We start from the raw sequence: 12,771 nt of genomic DNA on the forward strand, positions 1-12,771 counted from the left end.
GAGGTTACCTTTTCCGTGGATGCTGAGATATAATTCATGTGTTTTTATCCCACTGCGCATTATTTTTATTTTGCTGCGAAATAATTGGTTTCGTAGTCTGTCTGTTTGGCCTCGCAACCACTAGGTCTAATAATCACTATGCCTCATATACGTATGCCTAATGGAATGGCATTATTCAAAAGAAACCCTATTTTCACTCACTCTGATTTACTTAAATATTCAACATATATTTAAATTACGTTTTCCACAAAAACAACTATATTTCATATGACCTATAGCGTGCCGATTAAAAATTCATATGGAGTCGAAGCTCCATGAAACCCCGGGGCATTATTTAAGTGCATTATTTTAAATTGCAGGATTTCCATGCCTACAATGCCATCCGTTGCCCATAAAAAGCAATAACAAATCCAAAGAAAAAGAACCACAGTTGCATTCACACTCATTTGATGTATCTATTTCCTTCAGGCCCGTCGAAATAGAAAATCCTGACCCGGGGGTAGTGACGGCCAATAATGAAAACATCAACACCCAGCGCAGGCCCTTATAGAAGCAATTGGGTATCCATGTATTCAAATATCTCAACCTTACTTCCTCTCGGTGGGAATGATATCTTTATTATTTTGACACATTTTTGCTAATGAACTAATAAGGATGTACACTTTCACCAATTGAAAGTCGGAGCAAATTTATATGTCGGTGACTGGTTAAGTCGTAAATCAATGCGAATGTTACGCGATCAATCGTTTCCCGAGATTTAAAGTCTTGGGTAACTGATCAGTAGTAAATATATATATTATTAGTTATAGAAAAATTTACGAAAACGTGTTAGTACTTCGTACAAAGATTTAAATATTTGTAAGTCATCATTTGAAGCAAAAAAAAGCAAAGGCGGAGCTCCTTTCACCTGATGCAAAAGTAGTTACGCATTGGTGCGCATAAAATTAAGAAGATTAATAACCTTTATCAGCTACACAATGTTAAACTTACAACAAACTATAAATTTAGAATGATATATCACTACTGGATCGCTTTGGCGGCATCTTTATCTGACTTCGCAAGCTCTGCAGAATCAGTGAAAGGTGAGCTGATTTCCATGTACTGATATTAAAATATTATGCCCAATGAAAAACGGCATTGCTTAGTTTTTTTTGGTTCTTGTTTATGTTTTGCCGGCTTTGCCTAGTTAGTAGTTAATATTTTTTTCTGTCCAATTCAAAACGTTTAGTGTTTATTATGTGACCAAATATTTCTGTCACGGTGTATAATTCGCACTCTCAGCAGCAGCGCAACGTAGATGTGTAGATAATGTGCTTTCCAATTCTTACTCACATTAACTCTTATGTTTATAGTCTTGTGATGGGAGGTATTTAATAACTGTAGACGAATTACGCCGTATAAAAAGCGGCTTTTATGGCGAACGTGGAAGAGAACAGTCAAAAATTTATGAGCTAGCGTTGAGATGCTTGAGAACGTTACCTCCGATACCGACGTCGAATCGGGTTCGGTTTCCTGGAAGGTCTCGCTTGTGGTCCCCAGAGCGTAAGGTGCTCTTTTCACAAGGCTCGTGTTGACATGTGGATCTCGATGTCAGTCGTTGCACTTGTCGAGCTCGTTCGCCGCTTGTTAATGTCTAACTGTATTTAGTATGAAGATGTAAATGATGACATCAATTCCACCCATATAATTAAAATAAAACGATTATCCATATGATTAATGAGGGTAAATTAATTTGCTTCTTTGATGGAGGGGTTTTTTCCCTATCTATTCACTGGCCTGTAATATATCGCAAAACATGAAGTGAAAGTGTGGCGCCTGGTTAGAATTATAACACTGATTCACAAGCGTATTATTTGCAAGGCAAAATGAAATCCAGCCGGAAAATAAACTTATCAACAGCAAATAATAGTAGAAGGACGATGTTGAACGACAAAACAGAGCGCTACTGGCTGGCTGGTGATAGTCACTATTCGGATGCTACTCAAGATAAATGGTATGACGAATAGGTTAAAAGCAGGAGCTGCAACTCTGAAAGGATCAGCTTGGAGCCAGTTTCAATGTTTCTGTGCTCACGAAAAAAATGAAAGGCTTAACCTTGAGCTTGCTTATCGATATGTCATTTTTTCTCGGCGAAATCTCGAAACGTGTTGTAAAACAGAAGCAATTTAAACAAAAACAAAATCTGTATATTGCTTCAATAAAGCAGCTAGCAGTTCGAACTGTTTTGTTGACCTTTTCGAGGAAAGGCTGCAGCTATTCATGAGTCTACATTATTCCCCTAACCACTTGCTGTTGTTCCATCAGAGGACAATTATGTCAGAATACGAGTCTGTCAGTAAGGCATCCGCTCGATATTAATCTGCTTCATAATGGCCGTGCTGTTGACCCTGGCCAAATGCATGTTTTTTGCTCGCTTAGATAATCGGGTGTGGCTTGCAAATTATCACCCATTTACTTTGGAAATCGACGTGTTGTGGGAATTGGAGCAAACTTCAATAGGGTGAGTCGGGGAAAGCCGGAGTATTTAGCCGAGAATGACGCCAGATTTCGTTTCTGCTTTGAAGGTAATCTCGCATTTCTGTGTTTGGGTGGCTAAATTTAGCCGCCATATTAGATTTTACACGGAAAGAAATCCTATTCCGAAACCATGAATAAAATCATGAAATCATGGAGCATGAATTGCTGTCAAATCATGACTGAACTACCCTATAAGGCAGCACAAAACCATGAATAATAGTTCATGATCTTGCATTGTGGCGTACTGCAAGAAGTTAATGATATCATGATTATTATTCATGGTGTATTTTCATAAAACATATGCTAGAAATTTGAAATCATGAGTCATTTTGCTCGTTTGGGAGATCAAATTTCTATCCGTGTATAAAAAAAATCTCCTATTTCACCATGAGTTATAAGTTCCATGAGGTATAATGGAAGATAACTATAACGAACGTTAGTCCAAATTTACAAAACTTCGCTATCCTCCTTATAACGTATGCATTAAAATAATTGACTTTTTTTTCGGATGGTGATAAAATAAAACTACGACAGCGAGTTTGATAAATTTTCCATGGAAGGTAATTATATTCGCTTACTTGCCAAAAACTTCTACGCCCTTGCAAGTGGCCTTCCGGCCATGGCAAACGAAAACATGCATGTAGGCATGTTTTTGAGTTCTTTTTTCGTTTGATTTATCAATTCTTCTTCAGTTTTCGCGACAAAATGGTTGGAGGAGATCTTACGCTTCAGGTTTGCCCAGAAATTCTCAATGGGGTGCAGTTGGGGGACGTTGGGCGGGTTCGCCGACTTCGATATTCAGCCGCTCCATCTCCTCCAACGATCGCTTCGAGTAGTGGGCCGACGCCAGATACGGCCAGAACACCGCATCTTCACCCTTATGGTATTTCTTGACGAACGACGCAACTTCCGGCAGGCATTTCGTACTGTAAATTTCCCCGTTCACGACCAGTCCGGAGCGAAAGAAGACTGGCTTTGACATCCCCTTCTCACTGATTGTCAGCCACAGCAGCACCTTCTTCGGGAACTCGGGGCCCACTTCCTTCGTGAGGAAGTAAAATACGAAGTGCCCTGCCAGTCGTTGCCGTCCATGGTGAGATAGGTCTCGTCGTCCATCACTACCGCCACGTCGCGATTCGCCGAGAAAATCTTGACAATGTTATTTAGCCGCTGCCGTTGCGTCATTGCCTGCAGCTCCTAGACCAGTAGACGGGACTGCCGCTTCCTGACATGTATGTTCATGTTCGTCAGGTACTTTTACAATGTTTGGCCGGTTGCAATGACCTCCCGGCCAAGCGCACGCAGCGATGTAACCACTTTTCCCTCGATCTTCCTCTGCTGCATCCTTTGGAGCTTCTTGTCGCTCAGGTTAGTCGGCCGTCCGGAACCGTGCTTTCTTTTGATGCTCTGATTATTGTCCAATAGTGCCAAGATGTTGTAGATGCCGGAACGGGCGTATCCGGCGATTACAAAGTGCGTTATAATGTTTAAAACTAATCTAGCTTTTAAATGCTTATAGAGAGCGCTTAAGTTTAAGGTAAAATGAGTCGTCATTGATTTTGTTCATTTCAGAAGCAGTTTTTTGTTTGAAACACAAATTTTGTTCATTAAAATATATTCGTTGTGCTCAGATTGGCAAGAAGAAAGCAGTGAATACATTTTTAAATACAGAACCCTTGTTTTGTGCCCAAAAACTGCTTCTGAAATTGGGCTTTCCGACGAATAGTTAATGACTGCTAGTTTTCCGTTAACATCAGGTATCATTGCACCTTGAAATTTTTATTGAAATATAAAAATATAGTAAGCAGGTATACTTGCAGATGTCGCAGATAAACTTTGTATACAAAATCGTCAATAAAGGGCGTTTTCCTATAAATATCGAATGTTGCGCACTCTGTTGTTGAATATAGTTGAATATAGACTGATGCGCTGGGGTTTAACCAGCTTACTGACATCGGTAGATTGTTGTATAACAAATTTTAAACATTTTGGAACCCATGTTTTTGGACACTTAACAAATCCTGCCCTGGATGACAGAGTGCTCATGAGGTGCTCGCACCAGGTGTAGTTTGCGTGGCACATATATTAGTTTCAGTTTTGTACAAATCATGTAAGGAGCGAGCTTCTCTTCTTTAACACGAAAATATGGCGTGCTGTCAGGGGCCTGGCTTTGGTTACAGACAAGGCTCCTATATATTACTATTTTATCCGCTCTATTGCAAATTTTATTTGAGAAAAACTTATCGAAAAAGTTTGAAAAAATGCGATTTCGAATGAAGATTGTCATAAAATGAATTTTTAATTTTGTACGCAAAACAAGCATTCATCAAGATGCAAACTCTTACTTACCAGTTCCAAAATTCTGATAAAAAAAAACTTTTTGAACTCTTGACTTCGAAAATAGAAGTACCTATTTTGAAGTGAAATTCTGGTTCCGAGTAAAATTGCGCTTTGCGAGAATGTTAAACGACCTTTAAGGTTGTAACCGATGGTCGGTCGACAAAGTCTTATCCCGTTTTATTGTGAGCTAAGAAAGCAAATATGTTGGACCCAAATTGGGTGAATAAGTACCTGCCAAGACTGAGAGCACACAATTGAATACTAAAAAACCGGCACACGCCACACGCCGTCACAGGAGAGAGCGATCCTTTACGGTTAAATCCAGACTGTGGGCGCTTTCCCCGAAAATGTTTGACATCTTCCACGGAATATAAATGTGTGTGATGGATGATGAGACCTTTTTCACGGCAGATTGTAATGAATGGCAATCAAAACATTATATACCTGTGAGGTTTCTTGGTGAAATAAAGCGGGCATCAAATATAAAATTTATTCATAGCTCAAAGTTTCCCACTAAGGTTACGTTATTAATGGCTATTAGTTGCCATGAAATAAATGAAGCTGTGTTTTTCGAGAAGGACTTGGCGGTTAGTTGCGAAACTTGTGTATTTTCTAGCCCACCGCTAATAATTTCATGCTTGTGGCACTTTTGAAGATGCAGACTTTCCGCTAAATTAGGTGAGAAGAATTTCTCTTGCAAATTGGTAATATTATTAATACATTGATTTAAAAATGAAAATTAAAAGTCGCTATTAGTAATCTCCGGAAGGTCATCTTGTGATGAGCATAACATCCGTGGACTGGATAATCTGGAACAGAAATATAATTACCGAATTTTGTGTTGTAATAATTACAATTACACTCAAGTACTTTCTTACATGGTTTGCTTTTGCGATTATTAAGAACGGGACAACTTAGGGACCATTCATTTATTTACATTAGATACATACATTTGGGAAAGGTCCGATATTCGTTATGTAGTTTGTAAATGGTTCCCAAGTTGCACCATTCTTGAGTAATCGAAAAAAAACAAACCGTGTAAAAAAAGACTTGAGTGTACCAATAATCGTTGACACAGTGGTGACTTCTCAAAACAAACAAACAATAGTTCTGACTAAAATTCATATCTTAAAATCTATATAAAATGGTTTTATTTGCGTTTTTTAAAGAGCACTACCTACATTATTGTTGTCACATAAAACAAATCTAATAAAAAAATCATTCAATAATCGTTGTTTATATTTTCTTGTAAAAATTCGTATAACTAAATTCCTCACGAAGCGTTCGAAATAAATAGAATTTCCACTAAACAGCTTCTCTTTTAAATTCATTTTGCAGATTTTCCGTAATGGCTTTCCGAACCCGATCAACCAGATTAAAATCTAAATGTGCCCTAGCTGTCGCCTTCGGGCTACTACTTGTGATGCTATCGGGCAGCGTCACATCCTATATGCTGCCAACGGAAACACTCGGATCGGGACTCACCACCGAGCAGTATGAGTATGATTGTTTTCCGGCACAAACGAAAGGTAGGTGGTTTGGTTGTTGGGTTTTTGCAAATTCGTTTAAATTCGTGAACGTATTAGGTGGGGTAATTTATTTTGTGATGTCAAGATAGTGATGGCGATCCCAGCAGCTGATGGCGAGTGGTTCTGAAATGCTACTATCGTGCAGCCTGAGAGAGACGTCATGTTAAACATAAAATTACAATCGAGCATAATCAGCTCTGAAAAGTTAATCCTATCGAATAGTGTATCTGTCAACAAAAATTCTAGCAATCTTTTCAAGGGGAAATAAAAGGCGCCACGTTTAACTAATGTTTAGCATTTTTAGGGCAACGAGCATAGTTTTTAAAAACCTTTCGTCGAAGGTTAAGAAGATGTACCTCCTAAATTTTGTCCTAGGAATAGTTAGTTCAAAATTAAAGGCTTAAACTATAAAGAACGTGAAAATTTTTCACAAAGAGTTTTCCTCATCAATCCAAGAAGAGAATACTACTGTTTGTTAACAGATTCATAGTTTCTTACTTAAAACTAAAACTAAAACTAAACAATCCAACAGTGTACTTTCTATCAAATGCATTCTAGAATACATCTGAATTTGCATTTTTAACGGACAGCTAACCAGTTCCTAAAGCACTGAAAACTCACAGCTGTTATTCTAAGCAAGGTCTTCTTTCACATCGACAGTTGCTGACACAAAAGAAGCGGGTCAATCTTCGGTTGGCTTCCGGGGGTCACTGAGGAATTGAAAGTAATGAAAAAGCTCATTAACTGGTAAGACAAGGATCATCCACTAGCTTAATTGGTACTACCTACCGAACCTTGCGCTAGAGTTTGCGTGAAGTGAACCCCAAAACAGAACGGAACTTGAAGAGACTACTAGCTGGAGAGGAAAAGATGATCATAAAAGCTAACTGGAATGTCGTAAACGAACCCGCGCAGTCAAAGAGATTTATAGAACCTGACAGCGAAAAGAAAAGCCCGCCGGCGCTGCTAATGCTGCTAAACAAAACAGGCCTAAGCAAAATTACAGGATTACTCTCACTACCGATGGCGATGATGGCCGTTGTCTGAGCAAGCATCATCTCGGGAAATAAAAAACGGCTTATGTTCGCAAACGACGTTGTCACAAAGACGTGCGGAATATTTTTACTACGGGCCACAACAGGTTACGGAGCATTTCCTGGCCGACACTTGTTAATTGATTCCGAAAAGCGCAGCTTTCGATGTAAAGGAAACGATTCAACTTTAAATTCCACCAAAGCGGATTATTTCTTTCTAATATTTGGGTTAGGAATGTGATTCATTTTTGTCTGTGATTTTTACAAGTAATACCTACGCATTCTTCGCTAAGCCAGGGCGATAAATAATCGTAAAATTTAAAATACACAATTTTTTTTTCTGAAAAAATAATTGCATAGCAAAAAGTGCTCGTCTCGGATTTGCTTGCGATGTGGTGGCGCAAGTAAATTTAGACAGGCGTTTTATTTGCTGTTTTTGTGGGATGTCATTGCACACGATGATGATGATGATGATGATGATTTCGTTTAATTTATTTATTGGGCCACTTAAGCTTCTTTGTGGTAGACGCGCGAAATGCGCGGCTAGTCAAAGGAATAAAACAATCTCGAAGCTGATTCGGTTATTAACTTTTCCCAATTAGGGATGGCTTCTGCATGTCAGTTAACAGTACACTAAAATAAGGAAATTTGTTACAGCATATTGTAGAGAAATCAGAACAATTCTAGTTTTGTTAAGCAAAAGAATAATAATTCAACAGCTAAACCGATTTTATTAGTTCTGATTGCAAATGAAAGATACTTTAATTTAATTACAAAACGTTGAAAATAGTCATATTTTCGTATTTTCATGGTGTTGAGGATCAAATGGATACCAGTTTCATATAGTGGCTTTTATTTATTTATGACGTTTCAAAATGTTAAAATGAAGATTATTTTCTAAGAGGGGGGGGGGGGGGAGGTGGTGGCGAAAAAAACAAAGTTTTTTTCAATCGACAAAAAAAATACGTTTTAAGCATTTTTCCTTAAGTTTAAACGTGAAAACCAAATCTATTCTCGCTTTACATACATACGTTATTATGTTCCATGCAAAAACCTGATTTTCTCTTACCTTACCTCTTACCTTTGAAAGACATTTATAATAGGATGTGTTAACCACAGTTGTCAATAATTAACTAAAATTGTTTGCTACGTTGAGATTTTATTCGAAGGGTCCTAAAATTTTAAAGATTTTTGAACACGAGCATATAACATGGTCTCACAATTTTTTCCAGAAATCACCAATGAAATGCAAGTGAATGCATTTTTTCTTAAGTTTAAACGTGAAAACCAAATCTATTCTCGCTTTACATACATACGTTATTATGTTCCATGCAAAAACCTGATTTTTTCTTACCTTCGCTTTATACATAAAGCGACTTGCTTCATTTGTTGAGCAGAACATTTCAAGCAAGCTTCAATTGAAGTTGGTGGCAGTTTTAATTGACGACGACTGAATGCCAGGCACGATTTGTCGATATTGAACGGATTGATTATAATATGCGCTGCATTATATGAAATGTTGCTAAAATTCAATTCATTTGCATTCAAAATTGCTGGCTTGCTTCTGAATATTTGATAGAAAAGTACAAATGAAAAGTTTAAACCGATAGCCATGATGAAGAGAAACCCGTCCCACTGACGCTGACTGAAGCCAGTCTGAAAGCGAAGCGGTGCTGCTTCAGTTAAAACCGAAGCTTCACTGCTTCATTGTTGTGTGACGCTATGCAATTGAAGGCGACGTTGTCGGGCCCTGGTTAGTACCTACGGCGAATAGTCGATCAAAAACAAAACGAGAAATATTCGGACGCAATACTAACGCACTATATCGATCACAACGCGATAGTGTGCATCAGTTGTCCTGTCACGGTCGCCATGTATCAACTTGAATACATATCATCATAGGCCGTGTATCAATTCTTTTAGTTAAATTATCAATTTACATCAAAATTTTATCTATTTACATTGACATCTTCGATGCATTTTAGATCCATTTAAAAATTTCTGGTCACAATCCAATTTTCAAAGAATGATAGGAACAATGCTAAACTCTTGCATTAAATATTTGCTCAAAGAAGAATAGATTAAGTGATCTTAAATTTTCACGCTTCAAGCATTTTCTCAACAACTTGAAATTCTGCATTAAAAATCTGAGCGCGACTGTTCCGAGGGAGACAACTGATCTGATTTGTTATACTGTTCGTAGTTTAGCTGTCGAAAAAGACAATTTCGAAGTTACAGTCAAATTGTTCAGGCTCAGGATATTCGAAATGGACATGAATTTTTGGGAAGAAAGCTTTCTATTTCATTCGGGTTTGCACAAATCCTTGTAAAAATTAAAGCGCATTTTGGACGGTCAACTTACAATGTGAAACATTATAATCATAATGAATAAATCTATAAACTCTCAGCCGATACGAAAAGGAGGATCTATTCACGCATTCACCTGTGGACATTGAAGACTATGTTAGACGTAGAATCGAACGATAAAAAATCAATTTCGTTTTTTTATTTTTACGACGAATTTAAACTTCTAAAAGAAATACCTCCAGATGTCGATTATCGAGACATGCAAAATTTCCAAATTCCTTGCCAGACATCGTCGGCATTTTGGATCAGCTGAATTAATAGTTCTATGCAAAAATAGTTGCACGAGATGTTCGTTACTAATAGTTCTTTTCAAATGTTAATCCACTTGGTAGACACTATATAAATGATAATATCTGCGTCAAAAATATTCAAGTTCGCCGGTTTTTGCATTCTGCATTTTTTTTCTACAAATTCGATACTGTTGTAGAACTGGTTTCGTGCTTTCGTTCCAAACTATTTTATGAGTTCGTCTATTTTTTTTATAAGGTCGTAAATGGAAAATCTTAGTTTTATAATCAGTAGTGGCAGTTGATAGCTAGTATTCGTATACCATTTGAATTCTCAAAATAGAAAATACATAGTTGCGTGCAGACATATTATGTGGGTTTTAAATGCTCCTTGACTTGATATTGATAATGGTGGTCAATACCGATTATGATAGCAAAGAATTCCCACGTAAGTTTTTGTTGAAAAAGGTCAGTTTGTATTCTATAAATACAAACTATATGATATTTTTGTGGTAAACTTTCAGAAGGTCGGAGAAAAAATGTGTGTTTTTTTGACATTGCTGCGTAATAGCGCTCTACACCTGCATCGATGAACGAGGGCCAATAAATCTTTCATCCCTTCGGTATTCAAATTAAGATAGTTTTCCTAAGGCAAAGCTGGGCCCGAAAATTATTTCGTTATTCTGCGTAGACGAATTTTTCGATACTGGTTTCAGTGACGTTGGCTAATTTATGGTCTCATAGTGGCCCTCAGGGTAAATCACAGCTCGATCGTTTTTCTTTCGTGTCCGCCGCCGCGCTGCGCGGTGCCGCGGTGACTGACATCAACAGGTACTACCTAACCAAAATACGAAATGTTTGCTTGTTTAAATGCGACGTTCATTCCTTCTGGTCTGAGTTATTAATTTTGTCTCCGTTATTTTTTAATTTTAATCAATCAAGTTGTTCCGGATTGTTTCATTTTTTAATAAAATAAATTTTAGGTGCCTTTCACAGTAATCAAGAGACGGGTGGAAGTAAACCGGAGACAGGCATTTAGATTTAATGGTTTTACCTTTCTCCCCGAGGAACCGTTTTCCATTTGCAAACGTATTCCATTTTCTCACTAATGACTGAACTAATTTGAGTGGTGTAAACTGCAACTAAGTGAATTTTAGGTTGAGTATTGAGAAGATTAAATCGAAAATATTAGCTTGAATTTAGTGAAGTGAAAGAATATTATAAAATAAAACAATTCGATCCGTTTGCAAACTCTAACATTAGCTGTTACGTGTAACAAAATCATTACCACATTTCCGCTTTCTATTTTGCTGGAAAACGGTTGGGGCTTTACAGGTTAAATTGGTGGCCGAAGCGAAAAATTAACCGCGTCCGTATCGTCGTTGGTCGTAAGCGTGAAAAGCAGCAATGAGAAAGGACACATTGCTTGCGGACATTGATACGCGTTAGGTATATGCCTGCCTAGGTATCTGCAGTCCATCGCTTGTAATTAAACCAACCCGTTTTTCGATTTCGATGAGCCGTGTTGTTGTTCGATAGATTTAACGACTGCGTACACGCAACAAAAAACAACCTGAAGGCAAGCGAAGCCTGGTAGCTTTCGGCGTTCCGCCTTGAACTAGGCCTAACACGCCATAGGCCCGCTTAGGAGGTAATTCAGAAATAAATGGTACAAATCTTATGATTAACGGCGAAAAGTCCTTGAGTTAGGAGCACGCGATTTCTCAATACTTCTCCTATTTATTGTTAATCTGTAACAATTCTATCCCACCCAAAGTGAACACTTTATGTGTCGATTGTATTCAAACCTTCAAGCATGTAGAAATGTTTTCGTCATTTATCAGCCTATCCACCTTGGAAATGAAAATAATGCTACAAATGTTTGTCTTATAGAATTTTTCAAGTGTCAAAGATACATTGTATCAGGCTGTATGAACAAGATAAGATTGACCGGCAGGCAGAAGCACTTGAGCACATTATGGGAACACCATTTTAGGCCTCGACTATTGTAAATAATTTAGAAGATTACATCGAATAATATGTAGGTATGTTAGCAGACAATTAGTCATTCCAGTCCAGTGCCGTGGCGATAACGGAGCGCCAATAAATTGAATCTTTTGACTCAAGCGCTCCTAGTTGATGTCTATTTATCTTCCAGACGAAATAAACCGTAAGGCTAGTGAAACCATAATTCGCCCACTTTATAAACAACAGACATTTTAATGCTATTGAACGCAGAATAATCAGCATAATGTATTCAATTTAAAATCTTTGATAGTAATATTATTCAAATTTACGTAATGTTCAGAAAGTCAGACAGTCTGTAAACTTCGGTGCGTTTGTTATATATCCGTTTTATACTATAACAGAGGTATAAAAATCGGTCAAAAATGTGGAGTGCAAGGTCCAAACGGCTGGATTTCAAATACTATTCGACTTAGTTATAATTTGTCTGGCGTAAAATGTATATAGAAACATCAAATCACTGCGAACAACAGCTTTTCTAATTTAACAAAAACACTATAATTGTAAATAAAAACCAAAGATTTCAAACTTTTCCGTTAAGCGAGAGTGTTTATAAAGGACGACACCAATGGATGCAGGAATTTGCGTGGGGCGATCTATTTACTAGCGCCGGGCGGCGCGGCGTTGCATATCAGCAGTCGGTCTCAGACAGACAGAATCTCGTTTTGTTATTTGCTGCTGTGGTATATTGTTGTTTCAGCAGGCGGGGCTGTTGATTAGCTCGCGAAAGAA

At 37.8% G+C, this 12,771-nt stretch overlaps 1 protein-coding gene across 1 annotated transcript in view; it reads left to right on the plus strand.

Moving 5' to 3' along the window:
- The first annotated feature begins 2,369 nt into the window (after positions 1-2,369).
- Positions 2,370-12,771, plus strand: part of LOC128740553 (uncharacterized) — an 87,618-nt gene continuing 77,216 nt past the window's right edge. Inside the window, exons 1-2 of the mRNA XM_053836101.1 lie at positions 2,370-2,500; positions 6,196-6,386. Of these exons, the coding sequence (XP_053692076.1) occupies positions 2,370-2,500; positions 6,196-6,386 (322 nt within the window). The remainder of the gene's footprint in view (positions 2,501-6,195; positions 6,387-12,771) is intronic.

The sequence above is a fragment of the Sabethes cyaneus genome, chromosome 3 (assembly GCF_943734655.1).
Source record: "Sabethes cyaneus chromosome 3, idSabCyanKW18_F2, whole genome shotgun sequence".
Lineage (NCBI taxonomy): Eukaryota > Metazoa > Arthropoda > Insecta > Diptera > Culicidae > Sabethes > Sabethes cyaneus.